Here is a 23,950-nt window from a genome sequence, read left to right as displayed (position 1 = left end):
AGAGGTCGTGCGAAATGCACTTGTTCCAAATCACAACCTCCACTTTTCGGTGCCTGACGACACCATCAGCGTCCTCGATTGTTGTTGCAATCCCGCGACCTAACCATCCACCACCGCGCAATGCCGCCCGACACAACACCGGACAGCAAGTCTGACACTTTCACGTCCGTGCTTCCCGTCGTTGAGGATGTGCTGGAGTGTGTGTACAACCTCGCCGAGGGCGGGGATACGACCATTGACGAGGTTGTGACCAAGGTGGGTGCTCCCTCAGTCTCGCCGCCGTCTTTCCGCCGTACCTGCACAACAAGCGTCAAGGCTCATAGCACCTCTTCATGATCCTTTCATATGTGTTTTGCCTTCCTTGATAGGTGGGGCAAGACATGTATGCAGAAGAAGTCGCGATGGGGAAGCGGAGAAGCCCCCGCATCCCTGACGTGTACAGGCTGACAGCAGGCCCGCGAAATCCAAGCTCAGTTGAACGGTATGAAGGCTGCCGCGACGGCGCTTCCAGGTGGACACATCAGCACGCAGATGATTGGCGAGCTGTCGAATGTCTTCGACGCGCAGACCGCGGAGAGAAGGTGAGTCCATCCCTTTCCTTCCCTTCCCTCTGGCAAAGGTCTTACAACCAAGTGCCAGGTTTAACACACATCCTTTAGCTTGTGATGATCTGGCAGTAAGGATTGTACAACAACTACTTCAGTGGAGGAGAGGGCAGGCGCAAATGAGCCGTGGGGAAGGATCTCAGCTGACAGGGTAGAGAACTGCTAAAGCGGTTTGCGGAGACCAGCACGCCGACTGCTGATCGGATAGCGAGCGAGGAAACCAAAGAGGACTAGACGGAGAATAGACTTTGTATCATACTAATGTACGATCTCTACAGGAAGAAGCGGAGCAGCTCTTTCGCCATTCTGGGTATACCATCCAGCTGACAGACTTACCACTTGTTGACGTTCAGCGACGATACCGTGCTGCCGACGACGCGCAACGGCCGATGGCTGTGGCTTTCACAGCTCTTCCACTCTGTAGTGCTGTCGTGTAGCTAGGCGGCAAGAGCGACCGATACTGCCGCACGATGCCGACCGTCGTGCGCTGCCCAGCCCCCTCACTCTCGGTATTGCGAAGTGTACTAAAGAGTATGTCGACCACAGACACAAACACTGTTCAAGGCCTTCGGGAACGTAGAATGACAACGGCCAGAGGGATAGCCATCTTAATTTTTGCAACAGTGCTCTGTGCCAGACATCAATCCCCGCGCTTCCTTCATCAGCGCGCGACAGCCTGCCATCTTGCTGCGCGTTCACGACTGGGGGTACATCACCGTGAAATGCTTTGGAAGCTAACGTGCCTCCGTGTTCTCCGGATAGCTGCAAAACGCATCTTCAGATGATAAAGGGTGTCCTACTTATGTCGTTGCGAGGCGGCATGCACAGCATTCACGTCGTCGTGAGCGCGAGGCGACAGCAGGACTGGTCAGAAATGACAGCACTTGTTTGCACAATTCTCGGCCATTATCAGCAACCGACCGAGGATGTCGGAGCCGTGCTCAAGGATTCCGCGTCTCTTAGCATCTCTCTGATTTTGGATGGCAGGCACCAGAGCAATGCTGTTCGATTCAGTGTCGGTTGGATCTGTGGTGATGGTGTGTGGTAGCAATTCCTCTCGCGAGGACAAGCCGACAAACCGTCCGCTGGGCTCCGCTATGGATAACCTAGCCTTGTGCACGAAGGAAGACAAGGAATGCCAGTTAGCTCTGCAGAACTGCACTAACGAGATCTCCTCCGCTAAAGATAGACCGAGGCCAGGGCTGTTTGAACGCGATCCAGAAGTCTGGGATTGTGGCATTCGCTTAAGGCATGTTCGGACCACCACCTCCTTCCCGCAGCATTTTTCTGGCCGAACACTCGCGCTGCTTCCCGCCTTGTCGATGCAGCTGCGATTACATTAAAAGCTGATACTTGTTGGGCCGAGGGTCTGCAACTTCCGACATCAACACAAGGCACACTAAGAACACAGCTACTACTTCTGACAACCTCGAGCAAAATGTTCACAAACCTCCTTCTCGCTCTCGTCACCGCCGTTCCGGCCCTCGCCGACAACCAAATTAAGCCAAAGAACACCGATTCCGACCTCTGCATCGATAACACCAACGGGGTTCTGATCGATGGTAACCCTCTGCAGGTGTCAGTCATCCTATCGGTGCGCCCGTTTTTCTGTAACTCACCTTCGCAGCTGGACCTGCTACCGCGGCAACACAAACCAAGGCTGGGCCTTCAACCAGGACCCTGCCGCTCCCACCCAGTTTAAGATGGGCACAACTGGGAGATGCATCGGTGTCGCTTGGCCTACGAGTGCGTCCCTCCACTTTCCCCTCTTGCTTAACATCCTACTACCTTCTCCGACGCTAACAACGAGGCGGAAATCTCTTGGATGCCCCCGTCGTGCTGGCCCCCTGCACTGGACCCGGGTACAGGACCTGGTTCTACCGTACTGGTGACTACATGTGTATCCTTGGCACGAGTGAGTGTCTTTCCGAGTGTTTGGAGGTGTGCCACGAGGACGCGAAGTGGTATGAGGGACTGCGGATCGGCGAGAGCCGATCTGACCAGGAACGAGGAGGAATGCCTCGATCTGGCCGGATCCGCAGAAGCCTCGTCACATTCCTTTTGTTTCCGGTATATGGCTTGAGCTCTTCACCGCCTCATTGTCGCCTTAATTACGTGCTACCGGTGACCAGTCGGTGCAGAGGTCCAGGCGAGGCCGCCTTCGCTGTGTGCATTCAGTGTCAGTGACTAGTGAAAGACGACGTCGGCAGTGATCTGTCGAAACGTCTCAGATCCGTACGAACTAGATTCCAGAACTCCGCAGCCGAGGGTGCGATCGACGATCGGGACCCGCGCACCTTCTTACCGAGTAACGTCGTCTGCGACTGACACCAGACTACTGCGTCCAGCTCGATGAGGAGTGCCCCGACGACGGCACCAACCTCAAGATCGCTCTCAAGACGACCCCGCCTGCGCTCCAATTCTTCGACTACACAACTCCCGCCAACTGAATCAGCGCAAGGACACTGATGTGTCAGAACTCTGAACAGAAGGACGTTTGAATCGAATACTGGCTCTGAACATTCGCCTTGTGTCCCGCGACCCTCTTTCCTTCAAGTCTGTAGTCTGCCGTAGTGACATGGATACTCTGGGAGTTGAACCAGCCGTCTCGTGCCGTGATCTGCCGTGGTGTGAGTGGATCGAAACGGATATAGCTGGTAAGTCCCAGGTGCGGATAGGAGACTCTGGAGGCTCCATCAGGGAGGCTGCATGCTGCACACCAGAGGGCAGGCATCACATCCAGGAGCTGGAAGTAAATTAGAGGCGGACAAGTCAAAAGCTTAACAGGCTATTCGTCGCTAGCATCGCCAGTCTGTGTGCGTCTGAATCAGCAAACGTAACGTGGTTCCTCGGTGTGACAGATATGCGCCACTCTAAGAATCCGTTGTTCGGCCATGCGCACACGCGCGGCCGTCGTCGAAGATGTGTAGGCTGGCCAACCAAATACTTGGAGGGTCATCTGGAGCAATTCCCTTCGCTCGGAGCTCGCCGTTGACACGGCACCGCTCAACGGGAATGGTCACAGTCCCCCCTAGCCTCGATTCCCTCAAAGTCAAGCGGGAAGGCACCGGAGCTACCTCTGAAATTCATGTGGTCGTGCGAGTGCTCTCCCCATTCCTGGCGTGCGGACTGTTCCACTTCCGCAATCCCGTCAGTCAGTGCGACCGTGCCCGTTTGTCCGTTGCTGGCTGACTTAGGCCCTCCATCAGTCGTTTCTGAGCGCCGTGGCGTCAGGCGGCGTCGCGCGGCTTCGCTGGATTCCTGCAAACGGCCGTTGACTTGCTTAAGCGCACGCCGGCGCTCACAAACGTTGACAGCTGTGCATTTCCAGGGCATCGCAGGCGTGCGGACAGCGTCTGCTCATCAAACGCCGACGCCAAGCCTTCGGCGACCCTTCGATTACCCTCTGAACCCTCGAAATCTGCCCATTTTGACGTCACAAAGAAGGTACGCACACTCCGCGCTCGCACTTGGAATTGTGTCGACACTGGGCAGAGCTGGGCAGAGCCCACCAGACTCCCGAGCGTAGCGACAGAATGCCCGTTTCCCTGCACATCTCATCGTGAACACTCGAAGCTCACTCGTCAATCGTTGCATCCGTTGCGCATCCCGCGGAGTTCCCTTAGCAGGCGGACGCCTCCGAGCGAGCCGACCGGCGCCTCCTGGCTGGGGCTGTACACTCGGGCTTGAGATCTGGTCGGAGGGACACAGTAGGATCCGAGGCCCACAGAGCATGCAGAGCAGCTGATCTCACAGAACGAGCAGGGACGGGCTGATTCACCCATTCCTTGCTCCTTCGCTCCGTGCGCTCCGTCCTTCCCTCTCATGCACCGTCACCGGCGGGCAACGTAACACACATGTCCATGCCATTACTCGGTTTGCTCCAACGGCCAGCCATATAAAGCCCACTGACATCTTAAGCGACACTCACCCAACTCTCTACTCTCCTTTCACTCAGCACACCGTATACACACTCGCAATGCTCGCTGCTCTCCTCGCCACTGTCACGCTCGCCGCCCCCGCGCTCGCCGCTAACCACATCAAGGTCCAGGGCGCCGAGTTCGATCTCTGCATTGACAACACCGACGGAAAGGAGGTCGCCGGCAACCCCCTCCAGGTCTGGAAGTGCTACACTGGCTCGTCCAACCAGGCGTGGAACTGTGAGTTGTTCCCCGCTGATGTCTTTACTGACGTTCCAAGTCTCTGACACGGGCAAGTACCCTACTACTTTCAAGCTCGGCGACTCCAACCTGTGCATGGGTGTCCAGCAGTCGCCCCTCGCTGACGGCGCCCCCGTCGTCCTTATGGACTGCGCCGCCGGCTACGACCACACCACCTGGAGCGCTCCGAACGGCCGCATCTGTCTTCTCGGCACCAGTGAGTACACAACGCCATGCCATGATTAAGGTTCCATGGAACAGAGCTGACAACCAGACTACTGCCTCCAGCTCGATGACGACTGCGCCCACGACGGCACCAAGCTCAAGGTCATGACCCTCTCTACCTCCCCGAGCCAGCTCTGGGACGTCAAGGAGCCCGCCTACGAGTAAGGAAGGATCAAGCGGACAACAAACATCACGGACAATCAGTTGCAAACGCACGAGGACATTTGCTATGAATAATCACGCTTCACGTCGTAGACTGCATGTATCTAGTGTCAGCAGTGCCATCAGTATAGACTCAACGGAAGGGCCTTTGCGCCTCACACCGTCAGTGACCACACAGCCAGTCCAGATCAATGAGAGGGGTATGCATGAGCGGTTAAATCTGCCTGAGTGGTGAATATGCCTACGGAGTGGACTACCTCTCCTCGACCTCTCCCTCCTCGATCTCAGCCTCGGCGTCGGCCGGCTTGATGAGGTTGATGATGTTGATGCGCTCTGCCTGTCAGCTCCGTTCCCAGTCTGTCGACCCACGGTGCCTCAGCAGTGGCCGGTCAGGAAGGGGCGTGCCATCGGTAGCGTTTCCTCCTGCCCGCATCTCAAGTTCTGCTTCGACGAACACGGTCGACCTGACATTAGCTACCACGCGCTTAACCAAGCTCACCCTTTGCCAACGCGGGAAAGGACGTTGTGCGACGCGTCGTTGAAGGCAAAAACGGTGTGCCATGATGTAGGGGGATTGACGCGATCTGCCGTGAGCCAAGGGTTTCTGGCGAGAGGAAGCTACGCACTGCCCTCCTCGTCTGTCGTAGGGGCGCCCACAGTCGTCGCCACAGTGTAGCTATCTATCAACCAGTCATCCCGTAGCATTGGGCTCACGTATAGTACGGCTTTCCAGACGTCGTCTGTGGTCAGCTGAGTCAGGGGAAGGCCATGACCTACCTTGCGCAGGATCGGGTCAGCACCGAGCCGTCCGATCAAAGTGACGCGGGACAGGTCGAGGCGGGTTGCGCTCGAGGAGAAGAGCTGGCTGTTAGTCGTTGATCAGACGTTCGCCAAAACTCACGCGCACACTCCGCCTCGAGGCGATATTCCGCGCGGCAGTCGAGAACAGCATAGTGATGATGAGAGTCGATGCGGAATCACGATCAGCCGGCCGTCCCCGAAAACGTCATATGGGACGCTTTGTTGTTGTCGTTTTTGCCTCCGCCGCACCAGCCGGCGGCAGTATGAGATATGAGATGAGCGATGATTTCGAGTTCAATCCACTCCACAACCTTGACCTTCCTGCAACTGCAGGGTGCCGTCGAGCTTCGTCGAAGCAGACGCGCACCTTGTTCTCCACTTCGACCTGACGAGTTAGCGCTGAGGAGCCGCCTCAGGCAGCTACAGCGAGCATGGCGTACCTCTGCGCCGAGTGTCGCGCGGCCGGCGTGCGGGCCGAACCTGGCGCAGCGACTACCGACTTCCTCGTGTGCTGTTCATTCTGTGGACGGGTTGATGAGGCAGCGACGGCGGGGAAGAACACGGTCGACGAGACAGCGCAATGGGGCGCGCTGATGAACGAGCACGGCGTTTCTACCGTCTCCTTCGATGAGTATCGCGAGAAGCAGCACGAGGTGACTTGGGCTTTCAATCGCTCGAGTATAGCTAATGACAGGACTTTGTGAACCGGATACTGGATGCCTATCTGCTCGACGGTCGGAGCCGCCTCACACTGCAGCCCGCGGACCACTTCAAAGCCGGCGCACGACATTGGTACAACCTCCTGCGCGGGCGGGAGTCGACGACGAAACAGTTCAAACACGCGACGACGAGCAACACGGCGAAGAAGGTAGCGTACCGCCTCGCTGTTGCAGTGCAGCTCTCAATTACCGAGAGCAACGTCTTTGTCGTGAACAACCGCCTGGCACACGTCAAGCCTCTCGAACCCGGACGCAGCAGCGCCGCCCGCGGAGACGGCACGATCATGGCCCCAAGCCTCAGAGCAATCTTCGAGCGCGCGAACTCTCTCGACCCACACCACCCGGCGTACCTCGAAAGCTGGGAGATGCTCCGCCTTACGGGGCGTGCTTTTCGCGATCTCCGCCCACCACCGCCTGCCGCCGACGCCGTGCTCGCCCAGGCGTTCGTGCTCATGAACCGGATACAATATCTGGTTAAGCTGGGAGATGAGGAGCGGATACGGGAATACCAGGTGCGCGACCTGACACCAAACGCTCTCCGCCGTCGTGTGAAACTGGAGTCGGCGCGCCCGGAGGACTACCAGCTCAGTCCGGCCTCGTGGACACTGCTCGGCACCGTCGATTGGGAGCGCGTCCTGACGACGGCATATGGCCTGTTCTGCGCACAGCAAACTGTCTGCCTCTGGGGCAGCCGTACTTCGGTCAACGTCTCCGCTGCCCTTCTGCTTGTGTCCCTCGAGGCCGAGATCGGCGACGTGCTGGCCTCTCTCACGGCCCTCACGAGAGAGTTGGTCCTCCCACACGCCGGAAGTGAGCACAATGTGCTCCGCCGTCGGTCAGAACTGCAGCGCCTCATCGTCGGCTGGAGCTCCAGTTTTCCCACTGCGCGTCTCACGATACCCATTATCCCGCCGCCGAAGAAGGGCACCGTCGGCACCGGTCTGACGGGGTATGCTAGCGACAAGCGCCGCGGCATACCAGAGGCAGTCATGGTGAATGCGGCTGCGCCAGTGGTTGCGGCGCACTGGGACTTGCTGATGCGTACCCGGCTTGCTACACGAAATCCCCCCTGGTCCCTTCGGCGAGAGTATCGGACAGCCGCAGAAATGTTCGCCCGTGCACACAACCACGACATGCAAATGCGCAAGATCGCGGCGAAGAACGCCAAGAAGGCTCAGGCGGCTGCGCGTAAGACGGCTTCGACGCCGGCATCGCGGCATCCCAGCCCCGCATCCCCCTCTGTTGTCTCACTTCGCGCAGTGTCGCAGCCACCAGGCGCGGCTCTGCCGACACCAAGAGGTTCGACGCCGGGAGCGGGGAGAAAGCCAACGAGCAGAGAGGACATGCTCCGCATGATGGACGTGCCGATCGAAACGCTGCTGGCAACGCGAGAGGACAGCTCGGATGAAGAGGCGGATGCTGAAACGGACGACGAATCGCGGCCCGACATTCTCACAGGTGATACCCGGCCCAGCTCCGTGCCGTTCGGCTTCAGCATTGGACCAGACGGGTTCAGCGTTGCCCGCGACGCCTCGGAGCCGCCAAAACGACCCGCTCCCATAGCAACCGAGGTAGCGTCCAAACGTCCCCGGATCGGTCCTCAAATCCCTCTGTCACCGCCGACAACAGCCTCAAGCCGTGAGCCTTCCCCAGCTCGCACCGTCCGCATCCTCAAGACATCGCGAGCGACAACGGCCGCGACCTCTCTGCGCTCCGTTTCCATGTCGCCCACTCCCTCGCACGCCTCGACTCTTGTGCCCGTGCAGGAAAGCGACGCGACGCGGCACATCGGCCTTCTCCTGCGTGAGCGCGAGATCTACGCCTTCTTCAATGCAGACGCCGAGCGGCGCCGCGGTTTCGCCGTGTCAAAGGAGATCGAGGCAGCGATGAACGCATGGCTCTCTGCGCAACGCAAGACGGGCAAAATACCTGCCAAGTTGGACGCGGCTTACTACAAGCAACTAGGCTTCGATGGTGACCCGCACGAAGTTGATGTCGGGCCGTTCATCGCACGACACAGCGAGTGGTCGCCGACGGAGTGTCTACTCAGACTCGGCATCCGGCCGATCGAGTTTCCAGCACACTTCGTCGTACACTCGATGGCTCAGCTGCGTAGAGAGCTTTACGGCGAGGATCCTGAAGCCGAACTCGCACCAGAGGGCGAGCTTATCGGCCCAGGCGAGCTCGACCGGGAACTTGCTGTGCTGTTCGCTACGCCTGGAGAGCGGATTAGCGATATTCTCTGCTCCGAGACTGAGGTGCAGCAGAGGAGGACACTGTATGAGCGCATCTGGGCTGAGAGCGAGGGACGCTGTGTCGCTGCTGCTCAGAAGCAGATTGACTCGACTGGCGTCGTGGAGGACGATGACGAGGGCGAAGAAGAAGCGGTAGCGGCCCCAGTGCAGAGAGGCAGTAGACGGATCAATATGGCCGTACTCGCCAAGCTCTGCGGCGATGAGGAGGACGAAGACATAGGCGCCGCAATGCGGTATGACGGGCTTGGGATCCCGAGCGTCGGCGGACTGGGGGAGGACGAGGAGGAAGACTAGTTAGAATGCTCCTGTATGTACCACTGTATCGATTGCACTTTGCGCCCTCCTCGCTCGAGCAGCGTGTAGATAAGACAAAAAGGGGTATAACTTCTGCATCTCTCAGATACGCCTGCCACAGATCGCCGTGCTGTGTATGTGTCTTTTCGTCTATGACTCGTACCATCACCACGAGCGCCGCGTCGGCACCGTGCCTCTCGCTCCACACCGAGCAACACCGCCGAGTCAACTCTACTTCGCCTCAGTGTCGGGTTTCGCGTCGCCATTACTCGCGTCGCCGTTGCCGCTCGGACCGTCGATGAGGAACGGCGACGAGGCGTATTTGGCGTACTCTGGGCGCGCGAGCGAGTTGAGCGCGACCTTGACGTCGGTCTGGATGTCCTGAATGAGGGCCTCTGGGTTGTTAGCGCTGGTCATTCTACCGGTTTCGCTGTGCCTCGCTGCTGCTTTTCAACACGCTCTCAGCCAGTCCCAAAGCCGGGGACACAATGAAAGGGCTGCTGGCTCCAGGAAGCTATTCGCGAGCTCGGTTACTCACCCTTGCTAACATAGTCCAGCTCCGGGCGGATGTAGCCGAGAATCAGCACACTCATGTCGTGCCCGTAAAAGTCATGCGCGAAGGGGTGCATGATGTGGACCTCGGCCGTGATCTTCTCGTTCTTGAAGTACGGGTTCCAGCCGACGCTCATGACCATGGGCCAGACTTTGCCGTCCTCGTCTGGGAGACGGTGCAGGCGCTGCGTTCCGCCCGGCGTGGAGGGGACCGAGTCGGGAGGGTACGGCGCCGTCTGGGCGGGGAGGGAGGCGATGGCGGACGAGGTGAGGGGGTTGGTAGTGAGGGACTTGGGGGCGGAGGGGTGGTGGTGGTGGATCGACGAGGCCAGGTTGGCGCTCGACGCCGAGGGCGTCATGGAAATCGGCGTCGGCGCGGCCGTCGGCAGAGGCGTGGAGACCGTAGGGTGGATACGCGCGAAACCGTAGTAGATGCCCGTCATGCCCAGCTCGTTGAGGGGGCCGAGGGACGAGTCGGGGAGGTTTGCTGGACATTAGCACCGTCGCATTCTTCCTTCCAAAGCCCCTCCTCTCCGTCACTCCTCTCTCGGCCGCGACATGTCTACTCAGCCGAAAGGTAGTCATCGGAGAGGAATAGGGCAGCACTCTGGCACTCCGCGCCCGGTGCAGTCACGTACCAGTAGGAATACCGAGGAAGCGCGCACCCCTTCCAAAGCCCTTGGTAACAACACCATGCAGCTGCATCGGGTACGGCGCCTCGGGAGCGTCGGGGCCGACGATGCTAGGCCGGTTCTCGCGCGATACGGGCGCCATCGGGGCTGCGGGCGCTGCGGACTCAGACATGGCGCTGTAGTTTGTTATTGCTTTAGCTGTGGTGAGGTAGAACGGGGGCGAAGGAAGAGACTGATGGTTGAAGGAAGACCAGAGATGGAGTCGAGCCAAGTCAGAACGCTAGCATGCCCTGCGGCCAGCGCCGATCGGTAATCACGCCTATGGCTGTGTGCCGGGGACACGCCGAACACACCGAGACACTCCCTGCGCTGGTCACGGGGGCAATATGTCAGCAATCCCAGGTCGCACTCAGGTTCAGACAGGTGCAGCCTCCACCGGATCCGGCCCCGGCCTCCACTTTCGTCTTCTCCCGACCGATCGCCGGCCGACACGCTGCACCGACTGACAACAACGACGAAGAAGAGCACAATGAGGGCGACGAGACCACTGGGACAGCTGCTGAGGTACACTCTCACCTCCCCATCACCGCTTATCCGCATTCGAGGGTCTCCGAAGGCTCCACCAAGTCTCGCCGAGGACTTCGCAATCTATCCTTCCTTCTTCAACGAGGCAGAGTGCAGACAACTCCTGAGCATTGCGCTGTGGAAGCTGGACAGGCTCGATGTAACGCGGAAACGAGGCTCGAGGCGGCGATCAGCTTCGTCTGCTCCTGCTGGGTCTGCTTCGACAGGGGATGGTGCACCACTGCAGGACATGTTCACGGGCACCTACGGCTTCGAGGAGGTAAGCTGTCGAACAGCTGGGTACGGCTGACGAACAGGGCCACTTCGACAGTGTCATAACGCAGTACCGCGAAGCGCTTATTTCGAACTATCCCCCAGTCGCTGGGGATGTTTCATGGCTGTCCAGGCTGTACCAGCTCGTTCCAGGTCTCGAGGGGACGACAGACGTCCCGCCACCAAACTCCTCGACTCATGCCCTGCACTTGAGTCCAGAGGGCGAGATCCTCGCGCACGTCGACAACGTCGAGGCGAGCGGACAGACTATCGTCGGCGCCTCTCTCGGCGCTGCTCGGATATTGCGCCTCGAGGATAAAGAGGACAAGCAGCACGGCTGGGACGTTTTGATGCCCAGCGGATCAGTCTATATGCAGAAGTGAGCAGCTGGAGGATTGCGACAGGTTAGCTGACAGACGCAGGGGCGACGTGCGGTACGGGTACGAACACTCTGTTCTCGGCTATAATCACGAAGGGAGCCTCTGGGACGGAGAGAGGTTGAAGCCTGGCCATCGGGTCAGCTTCATGGTTCGCGTGAGTTAGTATATGAGAGTCGAACTGACAGCAGGACGCACTGACCCGTGCCGCGAGCCTCTAACCTCCCTCTTCAGCGTCGTCACCACTCACTTCATCGCATTTAGACCATCATTTTCACATTATGCATTGCACTGCCCGTCTATACACCTCGGCTCGACTTCTTGGCTTTCTGGAACTCATGACGAATGACACAGTGGCATTGATGCCACAGTCGCGACAGTAAACCAGTGCTCATACTGAAACTACTCATGCTCGCTGCGCTCGCAGATCACTTGTCGTTGTGCTCCATCGACTCCTTGACGTAGTATACCGTCGATCCAACGGCCATAACGGCCATCATGGCCGGGAAGGGGCCGCGGGTCTTAACTGCTCGCCTGGGGGTCAGCTATCCATCCAAAGGCACGACGTAGCTATCTCAGTCGACCAGGGAATCTGCCATTCTCACATGATAAGAGTTCCAAAGCCAGCACGCTAGAAGAACAGCAGCACTGCCACAACGTTGCGACGAGGCAGGCGAAGAAGAGGGCGAAGGTGTAAGAGGGAGAGGGAAGACGACTCACTTGATCATGGGGATCGCCAGTCCCCCACTGCTAGCAGCAGCAAGCTCGTAGCCGTACGGCAGCCCGTCGTGGATCCGCATAGCAGCCACGGCCATGACGGAGCCGACGCCAAGCCCGCCCGCAAGCGACGGCACACTTCCCGCCATCGTGTACCCCATGATGCCGCCAAAGGTCGACAGGCCGGCCAGCTGATTCGTCAGCTTGGTCTCTAAATGTGAGCTGCATGCGGGGGTGCTCTCTGGTACAAGAGCAGAACAAGGGGAATCTCGGACATAGAGGTAGGAGTTGCGGAGAGGCGGCGGCGCACGGACGCCTCGGCGGAAAGGAGATCTCGGAGGACAAGGCACACGAGGTCCTTACTCCTTGCCTCGCCTTCCCTCACACCTTTGACGAGCGGAGATACACGAAGAAGGCCACTCACAGTCGCAATAGGCTTGTTAGACTGGTGGTATTAGCTGGAAACGTCACCGTAAGCTCGGAGAACTCACCATGATTGCGTGTCGATGCGCGATGCTGTTGTGTGCCAAAGTGAACTCCGGAGTTGCCGGTGACGTCTATGACGGATTACAGCTTGGCCGATCACATGGGCTGAATGCGGCGCCGCCCAGTTTCATCCACCCACTTAAACCACTTGACCCCTCGGTCGGCCATTGCCGAGCGTCCAGATGTAATCAGCCAACGGCGTCCGTCTCATTTGTGTTTGCACGAGATCGTGTAGCACCTCGAAAGAGAGGCTCGCGGGCATGTCATTATTGTGCATTATAAACCTCTAGGCATTATCTATGCTGTTACAGGTTCCGAGGGCTGGTACAAGCGACGGTTGTTGTCTATCGTGCAGTCTATTCTGAGCGAGTGTGCGTGTTCGTGTTGTGCGTTGCGTGGGCGTGGGCGTGCTGCTTCTTGACGCTGCCCGCGCCGACGCTGGGCATGCTGTCCTTGAGGCGCTGGACCTTGTCGCGGTGCTGGATCGTGAGACGGTCCATCCAGGCTCCCTTCGGGAACGGCTTCTGCCACTGGTTGTGCAGATGGATGCCGAAGACGAAGCCGAGCTTCTCCTCGAAGATCTCGCGCCCGCTCCGGCCAAAGTCACCAATGCCGTCCCATGCGCGTCCGGCCCACTTGGCCGGGTCGGACTTGAAGGGGTCGGGGAAGCGGATGTCTGTGCGACAGTTGCGGGGGTCGAAGAAGCACCACGGCAGCACCTGGAAGGGGGTGATGTTCGCTGCGAGCAGGCGCCGGTGCACCTTCGAGTATAGGTGCGAGCCCCAGTCGAACGAGTCGGGACGCGGGAGGGGAGACGTCTTCATCACGTGGAACGTCTCGCAGAGGTACGGCGAGTGCTTCTCGAAGTGCATGACCGCGCCGTTCAGCTGGAAGAACTGCTTGTCTGGGCGTCAGTTGATACGAAGCGCATTCTAACTTACCATAGCAATCCCACTTCATGACCCACTCGCTCTCGAGGAGCGGCTGGACGTCGCGGGTGAGGATCATGTCCATGTCGATCCACACGCCCCCGTACTGGTACAGCGCGAGGAGGCGGACGACGTCTCCATCGACCCACGCGCGGCGGTCAAAAATGCCGCCCATCTGGTTCAGAACGCCTTCGACCTCCGTACCCTCCGTGAGGACAGCGGGCTCGAATTGGCGCACCTCGATATGGTTGGGCCAGTCCTGTACGAGTTCGCGCAGGCGTGCACTGCCCATAAGCTGCTCCTTGCCGTTCGTCCAGAGGATGAGCTTGGAAACGGCGAGGTTTTGCGTCGCGAGGAAGGCGTACAGCGTTGCTGCCTGTCGGTCGTCGAACGGAGCCAGGTCGGATCGCCAGTACGTGTGGAAGATCGTGTCGCGCGCCGGTACCTCGGCGATCGGCTGGACCGTCGACGCAAAGTCGTAGCACGCAAGTTCGTAGCGCAGGTTGATACCAGGGGTGAGCAGCTGGTGCCGCGGCGCCTCGTGCTGTGTCATGTTGTACTCTGGGGAGATGTTCTGGGGCTCCCAGCAGCCCTTCAGCGGCCGGATCGACTCAACCTCCTGTCGCACCCAGTCGCGCGAGAAGACCGAGAACTCGAGCTGCACTTCATAGTGCTTCGAGAACTGCCAGAGCGCCGTGAGAGCGACGAGCGCCCCGAGCAGAATCAGAACAAGCGACCGCGCCCATCGGTACCGGATGCAACCTAAGCAGCGTCGCAGGATCCAGCCGCCGGACGCCGGCCCGCGTCGTTTCCTGTAGTATGGCAGGTAGCCACCGCCGCCCGCACGGGACCGCGTGCCCCGCCGCGGTCGCTTCAGAAACGACGTCTGATCCTCCGTGTTCGGGTGGTAGCTCCGCCATCGATGCTTCCAGTCGCCGTACTCGTCGTCGTAGTAGGTGTCTCCGCTCGTGCTCGTGTACTCGGCTGTTGGCGAGGAGAGGTTGGAGGGTCCGCTGTAAGGTTGCGCTTGCATATGCGCGGCTGAGCTTCCGGCAACCGCGGGCGAGACATGCCCCTTCTCAGCGACCTGGTGGGGAGCACGTCGGTCCAGGGGCGTTCCTCGCCGGTTTGCCGTGCGCGGAGCATGGTGCATGCTGGCGTCCGACTCTAGAGTGGACAGCTCGACACCGGACTCTGGATCTGTCGTCAAGGGATCGAAGGAGCGAGGCGGGGACGGTGGTCTGTCGGAGTCGGTGACATTGTTGGAGGAGGGCATCGAAAGCTTGGGAGGTGCCGAGTGCGTGGAGGAAGGAATGCAGGGCCGGCCAGTGCGGGACTGCCGCAGAGTCCGAAGTGTTGATGGGTGGATGGGAGGGTTTGGGTGTTGTGAGTACGTGCGCGAGATAGCCTGAGCACAAAACTGCTCCTGAGCATTGCGCTGTGGAAGCTGGACAGGCTCGATGTAACGCGGAAACGAGGCTCGAGGCGGCGATCAGCTTCGTCTGCTCCTGCTGGGTCTGCTTCGACAGGGGATGGTGCACCACTGCAGGACATGTTCACGGGCACCTACGGCTTCGAGGAGGTAAGCTGTCGAACAGCTGGGTACGGCTGACGAACAGGGCCACATGGACGTGCCGATCGAAACGCTGCTGGCAACGCGAGAGGACAGCTCGGATGAAGAGGCGGATGCTGAAACGGACGACGAATCGCGGCCCGACATTCTCACAGGTGATACCCGGCCCAGCTCCGTGCCGTTCGGCTTCAGCATTGGACCAGACGGGTTCAGCGTTGCCCGCGACGCCTCGGAGCCGCCAAAACGACCCGCTCCCATAGCAACCGAGGTAGCGTCCAAACGTCCCCGGATCGGTGTTGATGGGTGGGTGGGAGGGTTTGGGTGTTGTGAGTACGTGCGCGAGATAGCCTGAGCACAAAACTGGGTCGGTGTGCTGCTGTGGAGGCGAATTCCTTAAACTATCGATGCGCAATCACGCTGTTGACGCCACCTGATATCTGGCGCACGGTCCGCTCGGCTGCTTGCGGGTGGGGGACTCCAACTGGGGTAAACGCTGTAGCACTCTGGCAGCGGGTCGACAAAGCAGAGCGGTCGGACCAGCGAGCAACGAAGATGACAATGAAATGAAAGAGGAATTTGTTGACACGTAAAGTGTGATGCACTCAGAAATCGTGTGTGAGCGTGAGCGTGCGTGTGCGGTTGCCAACCGATGACAAGTCGTGAGATTGCAAGTTTCAGCTGCTTTGTCGTCTTTTCTGGCTAGAACATGCAGCTCGAAGCCGCCATGGTAGTAGTTCTGACCGTCCAAAGGGCTCCTTGCATCCTGCGGCGCAGCGCGCAGCACTTGTAAACACCAAAGTGGTTCTGACCCAATTACTGCCTCGCATTTCGCAGCAGCCCTTTAAGTGCAGATGAAGCGATCGCTCAGCAGCAAAACGCCGTTGCGCAGGTTTGCAAGCAGAATAGAAACCGTTATCGGAAACCTGTGAATCTAGGCGTTGCGGTGCGTATCTTCCCTGCAGCTTTGCACGATCTCTCCTGGAATCATCATGCACCATTAATCAGAACAAGGAGGATCTGAGACTTGAAACCATGAAGTCGGCCTCCACCTGTGCTCGGCAGCAGATGTGTGGACCACCGCTCTGCACATTGGCGGTGAGATCTGTTGGCTGCGATCGGGTGGCGATGACTACCTCGATCACGTGAGTGGGGAGCCGTCTATTCACAGCGAATTTGATAATGGGGGGTGGTTACAACAGAGTCATGAGCGCTAGAACGCGTGATGGGTCGCGATGAGTGAGTGATTGATTGGTATGCAGGCACCGCAGGCACGGTGGTCCCAGAGGTGCAAGATGCCACTGAGACGGGTCAGCGCAGAGTGGTACGGTGTTATGATGATAACGCCGTGACTGAGATGGTTGCTGCAGCCAACCACAGAGGGGGTAGCGGCATTGACGGAGCAAGCGGAAGGCCCCGAGGCCACCTACGTCACAAAAGGGGGGGTATGCCGTGCCAGCCAGTCAGCGCCCACTGTTGATGCCGGCGCGCCATGGCCACAGAGGACAAACGCGTGATGCATCGTTCCAGTCCCAGCTCTCTTTCGTCGGGTCGTCGGACGGCAGCAAGCCTGCAACGGGGTGGTGGTGGAGGTGGCCAAAGGGCAAATGGCCCACCTCCCAGCTCCCTAAAGAGTGCCACTGTGACTGTGCCGGCCAGGCCGCAGCCCTGCGACCCGCGAGCCGAGTCCATTGCGCGAGCCTCCCCCTACCCTCCCCCCTTGGCCTGGCCGCCCTGGGCCGTCGCGCTGCCTCGCTCTCACTCGCTCCCCAACGCTTTCGCTTACTGGCCACCTCGCTGCCTCGCTGCCTCGCTGCCTCTTCATTGACCCTCCGCAAACGTAAACGTGTCTTTGGCCACCACATTTCTTGTTTACACTCTTCTTCTTTTCAACCCCCCCTCCTGCATTCTCTAGGTCAGTCGAGTTTCCCAAGCACATCGCCTACTCCCTGCCCACCCGCACACTACATCATCAGACGTCATCCATCAAAACGCGTCGCTAACTCGTTTCAGTCACCATGCCTCAGCCCGTTCCCCCCTCCTGGAAGGTAAGTTCCGACAGACGATGGATCGACCGCTCCGGCTCAATCGGACAACGACCCAAGCCCGATTGCGGTCACCTCCAAGATGCGCTTCTCGCGAGACGTGAACTGACTTTCCGTAGGACCTCGGCAAGTCCTCGTCGGACCTGCTCCTCAAGGACTACCCCATCAACGGTACCTCCCTTGAGGTCAAGACCCTCACCCCCTCCAACGTTGCCTTCAAGGTCGCTGGCACCCGCGACTCCAAGTCCAACGTCATCAACGGTGACATTGAGGGCAAGTACGTCGACTTCAAGAACGGCCTCACCGTTACCCAGGTGCGTATCAATTCGATGCTCCCAAGGCTCTCAATAGGCAAGGGCAAACTCGGATCATAAAAAGACGGAAATGGGCCCTATATTTCCGGTTTCCGAAGGGGATCAGAGACCCGCGCCAATGATGACCCGGAGACTGATGACATTGCGAACACTACTGACTCGCAACAGGCCTGGACCACCACCAACCTCCTCCGCACTCAGGTTGAGCTCGAGAACCAGATCGCCAAGGGCCTGAAGCTCGACCTCGCTACCACCCTCAACCCCGCCAAGTCGACCAAGGCTGCCGTCCTCACTGCCATCTACAAGCAGCCCTCGCTCCACACCCGTGCCACCGCCGACATCTTCAAGGTGAGTTTGCGACGACGACGACGAGCCGCGTACTTTTTAGCGCGCTCCGTCTGAATGGATGAATAGGCGAACTGACTTTTTAAGGGCCCCACCTTCACCGCTGACGCCGTTGTCGGCCACGACGGTTTCCTTGTCGGTGCCGAGGCTTCGTACGACGTCCAGGCCGGTGCCATCACCCGCTACGCTGCTGCCCTCGGCTTCTCCGCCCCCGAGTACGCCGTCACCCTCCACGGTCTCGGCAACCTCTCCACCTTCGCTGCCTCGTACTACCACAAGGTCTCGAAGGACGTTGAGGCCGGTGCCAAGGCCGTCTACGACACCAAGTCGACCACCGGCGGTGTCTCGCTCGAGGTCGGTGCCAAGGCTTACCTTGACAACGCCGCCTTCGTCAAGGCCAAGATCAACAACTCTGGTGTCCTTGTCCTCGGCTACACCCAGGCTCTCCGCCCCGGCGTCAAGGCCTCGTTCGGCCTCGCCCTCGACACCACCAAGCTCAACGACGCCACCGCCGGCGCCGCTGCCCACAAGGTCGGTGCTTCGTTCACCTTCAACTCGTAAGCTAGAGATTTGTAGGGAGCAGGAGCGCGCGGGATCATGGATTATACAGCGTGTCAATGCAGTAGTATAACAAGAAGCATATTAGGCTGCAACGAAGTGAAAGCATGACTGACAGCACCCGGAGGGAGATCGAATGATCGAATGCTGCATGTTTTCGTGTCAACAGATGGGATGGTGACTAGCGCGATCGCATGCGGATGTTGACGAAAAGGTGCCTGGGCTAGGCTCATTCCAGTGTGGATGTGTGGAAGCCATGACGGTTTTGCCTCCATGGCCTCCACCGATTGAGGAACAGAAACCACTGAAAGTCAGTCACACACTCGTTGCAACATCCTCGTCCCCATCAATCTACCCATCCATCCCACCATGTCCGAACGCGGTCGCTCAAGATCGCCGAAAGCGTTGACGCCCAGCCCGCGCCGCAACGGCGATGTCGCTATGTCGCCCCGAGCTCCCTCTGCTGGAGGCAGCGCTTCGGGCTCGCGCGTCATCGTCATTGACGGTTTAACCAAAAATGTCCACCCCGGCCACCTCCGTGAGATCTTCGGCTTCTACGGTAGAGTCACTGGTCTTGACCTCCCCGTATTCAAGGTTTGTGAGTATATGCCCCCTCAGTTAGAGCTTGGCCACTGGTAGCTGACCCCCCAGCCGGTCTGAACAGAGGTAAGGCGGCGCTCGAGTTCGACCGCCCGAATCAGGCTGAGGAGGCTGTGCGCTGCATGGATGGAGGAATTCTGGACGGATCGGTGCTGAAGGTGCAAGTGAGTAGCATTGGCTTCGACCTTGGGCGAGGATAACCAACTGACATCCAGATCTCCCCAGACCCCCTGCCGCCTCCTCGCCAGCCGTCGCCCATTGCGAGGCGCTCCCCGCCTCCTCCGCGCCGAGGCTCGTTCCGTTCGAGGTCGCCTTCTCCGCGACGCGGCGGAGGCTGGCGTCGTTCCCCTCCCCCGCATCGCCGGCGGTCTCCCTCTCCTTACGGCCGCTCGCCTTCGCCCAGGAGAGGCAGCTTTGACCGTCGCCCTCCACCCGCCTACGGCCCTGGCGCGCGCAACAACTTCGGTGGTCGTGGTGGAGACAGATTCGGTGGCGGTCGTGGCGGAGGGCGTGACTTCCGTGGTCGCGGTGGCGATGTGTATCGACCTCGCTCGCGCTCGCGCTCGCGTTCGCCCCCATACCGCCGCGCGCCTCCGCGTCGTAGCCCGGACTATGTTCGCGGTGCTCGCAGCCGGAGCCGCTCGCCCCGCCGAAGCTACTCGAGGAGCCTGTCGCCGAGGAGGAGTAGGAGCAGGAGCTACTCGCGGAGCCGCAGCCGCAGTTTCAGCCCGCGTCGATCTTACTCTAGGAGTCTCAGCCCGCGGCGTGATCGCAGTGCCAGTATGAGGAGCCGCTCGCGCTCGCGCACGCGCTCTCGCTCGCCGCGCAGCGCCAGTCCCCGCCGATAACTGCTGGACCCTTGATACAAGCAGGAGCAGGCAAGAAGAAGGCTTTGTAATACATAAAGGATGCATGCAAGCAGTTTGTTTCTTGACATTATGACACGGTGCCCTCACACAAGAACACGAAAACAGTCCATGTGTAAGCGGACTTGCCCAGCAGTCCGTGTTTGGCTTTCGAGTGACTTCATTATTCAAATCTCGATCCAGTCTTGACGATCTGGAACCGCATCAACCATCACCCTCGCCAGAATGGTGTCTGCCGCACAGCCAGAGCCAGCAAAGATGTGAGTAACTGTGCGACGTCTCGTGTTCAGCTGCTGACGTTGCGCCTCCTGTGTCCCCGCACCACCTGCGCCTCGCATCATCTGACGTCCAGTTTGGCAATCGGTTCGCCACTGTCCCAGCTCACGACACTGCAGCAGAAGGTCGAGGCCATTAACGCGAAGCATGGTCCCTTTGATGCGTGCATCGTCGTCGGCGACTTATTTAAGGCGGATAGCGACGGCTCAGAACTGAGCGGCATCAGCCGTGAGTTCAGTGTTCAAGTATGCAACTGACACCAGTGCCGGTCTCAACATATTTCACGGTCGGGAGGAATGCGCTCCCCGAGAGCGTACAGGAGTCACTGGCTAGTGGACCGGAGGTTGCGCCGAACCTCGTCTTCATCGGTGCGTTGGAAGTTGACGTGTCGCGAACCTAACTGAGACACAGGCAAGTCGAACATCCTGACTACGGCGCAGGGGCTGAAGATCGCTGCGGTCGGAGGGGCGTATGACGAGGCGACGTTCGCTTCTCATGACAACGTGAGCTCATGGTCGCCAATGCATAGCTGACAACAGTCGCAGACGTCTCCCGTGATGACAAAGGCGGGCAACCAGAGCGTGCTGTCGCATTCTGTCCTGTCGCCTGCAGCAGACGGCTCGCTGTCCGCCGCGAAGGACGCGGCCTCAGCCCTGCCGTCAGCCTTCCAGGGCGTCGATGTGCTGCTGACAACTTCGCCTCCACCATCTCTGTCCCTTCTCTCCCCTTCCTTCTCCACCTCCGGCGTGCAGCTCGCCAACCCCGCCCCGCCTTTGACAGATGTGGTGAAGGCCTCTCGCCCGCGGTATCTCTTCTGGTCCGGGGGACCCGGATTCTGGGAGCGCGAGCCGTTTGGCTGGCCGGGACCCAGTGGGAAGGATGAGCGGTGGACGCGGGCGATCAAGCTTGGTCCCCTTGGCGCGATCGCCGACGGAGGCAAGCCTGCTCGGGTGAGCTTTGCGACGCACGGTCGAAGCTGACAACAGTGGTTCTACGCGACGAGTCTGCCCCCACAGACGGCAACGACCGCGCCCCCGGTGCGGCCAGCAAATGCGACTCCCAACCCACTGAGACCATGCCAAGCGGCTCGGCGGGTAAGAAGCGCGCAGGCGACGAGGCCGAGGGCGACGCGAAGCGCGGCAAGACCGAGGAGAAGAAGGACCGCGGCCCGCCGCCCGACAGCTACGTGTGCAAGATCTGCCATATCCCGGGCCACTGGATTCAGGAGTGTCCCGACCGCGCCGACAAGGACAAGGAGAGCAGCGACCCGTCAAAACCCCGCGAGGGGTATGTGTGCAAGATCTGCCAGAGCAGCGAGCACCACATCCGCGACTGTCCCCAGAAGGGACGCGGACGGCCGCCACCCGCTGGATATGTCTGCAAGGCGTGTGGCGCCAAGGAGGAGCACTACGTCAAGGACTGCTCTGTCGTGCGCGAGAGGGAGCAGCAGCGGGGGAAGCGCAAGGAGCTGGGACCTGCAGAGTGTGAGTTGTCTCGGCATCTGCATTAAACTTACAATCAGGCTGGTTCTGCCTCTCCAATCCCAAGGTGACGAAGCACCTCATTGTCGGCATTGGGAAGGAGACCTACGTCACGTTGCCGAAGGGACAGCTAATCCCGACACACGGCGCGGCGCCTCTGGTCCCGGGTGGTGGCCACGTCTTGGTAAGTCCTGTCTTCCCCACCCTTTGGCACTACCGCTGTGCGTCCAACTCCATCAGCTGACCCCAGATCATTCCCATCGCGCACCACCCGACCCTGCTCTCCATCCCGGCGTCCGATGCCCTCGAGATCGTCTCGGAGGTGGAAGCGTACAAATCCGCCCTCCGCGACTGCTACGCGGCCTACGGCGCCGTCCCCGTCGCGTTCGAGGTGGGCCGCCTGGCCGGCCGCGGCGGGCACGCCCACGTCCAGGTCATACCTGTGCCGAAGGAACTTGGGCCCGGCGTCGCCGAGGCGTTCCGTAAGGCTGGCGAGGCCTCAGGATTGGCATGGGAGGACGAGCCGGAGCGCGCGCTCGCACGCGTCGGCCCCGCGGGCAACTACTTCAAGGTCGAGTGTCCGGATGGCACGAAAATGGTGCATCTGCTCAAGGGCAACTTTGACCTGCAGTTTGGCCGGTGAGTACGGCAGGGAGACAGAGCTGTAGGCAGTGAGAAAGGAAGCTGACAGACAGCATGGTGCTTGCTGGAATCCTGGGGCTGCATCACCGCGTCAACTGGAAGGACTGCGTGCAGTCTGAGGGCGATGACAAGGACGACGCGCAGAAGTTTAAGAAGGCCTTTGCGCCGTATGCTCCGTCATAAACTTACGCGAGCACGGTCAGATCCTTCGTAGCTCGCATCCCACGTCCATATCTTCAGACCCATGCAAAATGAAAATGTACAATCAGTATCTACGTCTTTTACTTGTTGAGCACACCGAGCTCCTCGAGCCTGCGGTCGACGACGCGCTGGATCAGGTCCGCAATCCGGCTCTCGTGTCCGAGGATGTACTTGCCCGCGCAGTCGACCTCGATGTTGACCCTGTCTCCGGCCTTCTTACTGGAGAGCGTGAGCTTCTCCTGCGAGTGCGCAATGAGCATGATGCCAAACTCGAGCTTCTTGTCGTCGACAAATGTGAGCGTGAGACTGGCGCCGTCGACGGTGACAAATCCCTTCTCGACGAGGTAGGGCATCATCGCTGCGTCCTTCTCGTCCAACGCGAAGGTGTACCGCAGGGACGCTCCGTCGGGCTCGACCTTCTTGATCGTCGCCACGCCGTCGACGTGGCCCTGTACCATGTGTCCGCCGAATCGGGAGTGCGCGGCCATGGCGCGCTCAACGTTGATCTTGTCCCCGGGCTTGAAGTCGCCGAGATTGGTCCTCGAGAGGGTTTCCGGCGCAAGACCGACCTTGAAGCTGTCCTTGTCAAAGGTCAGGACCGTGAGGCACGCGCCGTTGCAGCAGATACTGTCGCCGATGTGGCAGTCGTCGAGAATCGGCGCCGCATCGCTGATCGTGAAGATGTGCTCGGTGCTCGAGGTCGAGGGCTCGACGTGCGAGACGGTCGCGACGTGCTCGACCTGGGGTTAGCTAAAGGTCACATCAGACCAGCTTACGAGTCCGGTGAACATTGCTGTTTGTTTTGTAGAGGGGAAAGGGTGAAGAAGGAAGACAGAGATGGATCAGTCAGCTATTCCGACGAGGTGGACGTTCATTGCCGAGCTAGACCGGGGCCGGCTGAGTCGACCGGCCACAGCCGCTCACCGCTCACCCAGCCAACAGCTCATGTTGGACCAACCTTATTCCATCCACCCCGTTAACGACGCGACAATGGGTGGCTCACCACAACTCGGTGGTTCTCAACACGTCCAGACTCTATAGCGCGCAAGCATCAACAACAACGTCCGTCCGTGGCGAAGCCGCCATCCATCCAGATCCGCTTTCCTGATCCTCCGCCACACACACCCCTCAACATGGCGTACCCCCAACGCCAGACACGGAGCAGGGGAAACTCACACACCCCCGTCCCCGCCGTGCCCATCATGCAGCCGCAGTACAAGCGTGCGTACCCTTGCCTTCCCTCATGACTTCTCCGAGATCTTCCCATTGATCGGCCATCCTCTGGCCCATGAATCCATGGA

The 23,950-nt window shown here is 59.7% G+C and overlaps 12 protein-coding genes across 12 annotated transcripts; 9 read left to right on the top strand and 3 right to left on the bottom strand.

Annotated features, from left to right (window-relative positions):
- Window positions 1-120: 120 nt before the first annotated feature.
- A1Q1_06052 (uncharacterized protein) lies at window positions 121-666 on the top strand (the record flags this gene model as incomplete). Its single annotated transcript, XM_014321261.1, has 3 exons — window positions 121-255; window positions 451-581; window positions 660-666. The coding sequence occupies 3 exons, from the start codon at window positions 121-123 to the stop codon at window positions 664-666; spliced, it is 273 nt and encodes a 90-aa protein (XP_014176736.1).
- A 1,377-nt stretch (window positions 667-2,043) lies between these two features.
- A1Q1_06051 (carbohydrate-binding module family 13 protein) lies at window positions 2,044-3,055 on the top strand (the record flags this gene model as incomplete). Its single annotated transcript, XM_014321260.1, has 4 exons — window positions 2,044-2,183; window positions 2,233-2,351; window positions 2,416-2,520; window positions 2,940-3,055. The coding sequence occupies 4 exons, from the start codon at window positions 2,044-2,046 to the stop codon at window positions 3,053-3,055; spliced, it is 480 nt and encodes a 159-aa protein (XP_014176735.1).
- Window positions 3,056-4,584: 1,529 nt separating this feature from the next.
- Window positions 4,585-5,155, top strand: A1Q1_06050 (hydrolase; the record flags this gene model as incomplete). The annotated part of the gene is made up of 3 exons (XM_014321259.1): window positions 4,585-4,765; window positions 4,806-4,982; window positions 5,040-5,155. 3 exons carry the CDS (start codon window positions 4,585-4,587, stop codon window positions 5,153-5,155), a joined length of 474 nt encoding a protein of 157 aa, XP_014176734.1.
- A 1,229-nt stretch (window positions 5,156-6,384) lies between these two features.
- Window positions 6,385-9,221, top strand: A1Q1_06049 (uncharacterized protein; the record flags this gene model as incomplete). Its single annotated transcript, XM_014321258.1, has 2 exons — window positions 6,385-6,606; window positions 6,648-9,221. 2 exons carry the CDS (start codon window positions 6,385-6,387, stop codon window positions 9,219-9,221), a joined length of 2,796 nt encoding a protein of 931 aa, XP_014176733.1.
- A 231-nt stretch (window positions 9,222-9,452) lies between these two features.
- A1Q1_06048 (riboflavin kinase) lies at window positions 9,453-10,577 on the bottom strand (the record flags this gene model as incomplete). The annotated part of the gene is made up of 3 exons (XM_014321257.1): window positions 9,453-9,667; window positions 9,760-10,260; window positions 10,412-10,577. The coding sequence occupies 3 exons, from the start codon at window positions 10,575-10,577 to the stop codon at window positions 9,453-9,455; spliced, it is 882 nt and encodes a 293-aa protein (XP_014176732.1).
- Window positions 10,578-10,726: 149 nt separating this feature from the next.
- On the top strand, window positions 10,727-11,785 carry A1Q1_06047 (uncharacterized protein; the record flags this gene model as incomplete). The annotated part of the gene is made up of 4 exons (XM_014321256.1): window positions 10,727-10,969; window positions 11,022-11,249; window positions 11,314-11,621; window positions 11,665-11,785. The coding sequence occupies 4 exons, from the start codon at window positions 10,727-10,729 to the stop codon at window positions 11,783-11,785; spliced, it is 900 nt and encodes a 299-aa protein (XP_014176731.1).
- Window positions 11,786-12,189: 404 nt separating this feature from the next.
- On the bottom strand, window positions 12,190-12,830 carry A1Q1_06046 (uncharacterized protein; the record flags this gene model as incomplete). Its single annotated transcript, XM_014321255.1, has 4 exons — window positions 12,190-12,250; window positions 12,340-12,527; window positions 12,647-12,781; window positions 12,828-12,830. 4 exons carry the CDS (start codon window positions 12,828-12,830, stop codon window positions 12,190-12,192), a joined length of 387 nt encoding a protein of 128 aa, XP_014176730.1.
- Window positions 12,831-13,178: 348 nt separating this feature from the next.
- On the bottom strand, window positions 13,179-15,027 carry A1Q1_06045 (uncharacterized protein; the record flags this gene model as incomplete). The annotated part of the gene is made up of 3 exons (XM_014321254.1): window positions 13,179-13,472; window positions 13,531-13,718; window positions 13,764-15,027. 3 exons carry the CDS (start codon window positions 15,025-15,027, stop codon window positions 13,179-13,181), a joined length of 1,746 nt encoding a protein of 581 aa, XP_014176729.1.
- Window positions 15,028-17,339: 2,312 nt separating this feature from the next.
- On the top strand, window positions 17,340-18,586 carry A1Q1_06044 (voltage-dependent ion-selective channel; the record flags this gene model as incomplete). The annotated part of the gene is made up of 4 exons (XM_014321253.1): window positions 17,340-17,369; window positions 17,486-17,680; window positions 17,849-18,028; window positions 18,113-18,586. 4 exons carry the CDS (start codon window positions 17,340-17,342, stop codon window positions 18,584-18,586), a joined length of 879 nt encoding a protein of 292 aa, XP_014176728.1.
- Window positions 18,587-18,952: 366 nt separating this feature from the next.
- Window positions 18,953-19,969, top strand: A1Q1_06043 (RNA binding protein; the record flags this gene model as incomplete). Its single annotated transcript, XM_014321252.1, has 3 exons — window positions 18,953-19,181; window positions 19,235-19,347; window positions 19,409-19,969. The coding sequence occupies 3 exons, from the start codon at window positions 18,953-18,955 to the stop codon at window positions 19,967-19,969; spliced, it is 903 nt and encodes a 300-aa protein (XP_014176727.1).
- Window positions 19,970-20,274: 305 nt separating this feature from the next.
- Window positions 20,275-22,631, top strand: A1Q1_06042 (nucleus protein; the record flags this gene model as incomplete). Its single annotated transcript, XM_014321251.1, has 9 exons — window positions 20,275-20,309; window positions 20,402-20,553; window positions 20,737-20,828; window positions 20,871-21,275; window positions 21,329-21,612; window positions 21,668-21,807; window positions 21,848-21,990; window positions 22,057-22,445; window positions 22,502-22,631. 9 exons carry the CDS (start codon window positions 20,275-20,277, stop codon window positions 22,629-22,631), a joined length of 1,770 nt encoding a protein of 589 aa, XP_014176726.1.
- Window positions 22,632-22,699: 68 nt separating this feature from the next.
- Window positions 22,700-23,629, top strand: A1Q1_06041 (uncharacterized protein; the record flags this gene model as incomplete). The annotated part of the gene is made up of 1 exon (XM_014321250.1): window positions 22,700-23,629. One exon carries the CDS (start codon window positions 22,700-22,702, stop codon window positions 23,627-23,629), a length of 930 nt encoding a protein of 309 aa, XP_014176725.1.
- Window positions 23,630-23,950: the final 321 nt, after the last annotated feature.

The sequence above is a fragment of the Trichosporon asahii genome (assembly GCF_000293215.1).
Source record: "Trichosporon asahii var. asahii CBS 2479 unplaced genomic scaffold scaffold00075, whole genome shotgun sequence".
NCBI classification, from domain to species: domain Eukaryota; kingdom Fungi; phylum Basidiomycota; class Tremellomycetes; order Trichosporonales; family Trichosporonaceae; genus Trichosporon; species Trichosporon asahii.
The sequence above is the reverse complement of the archived record's forward strand: the minus strand, read 5'-3'. Positions and strand labels throughout refer to the sequence as shown.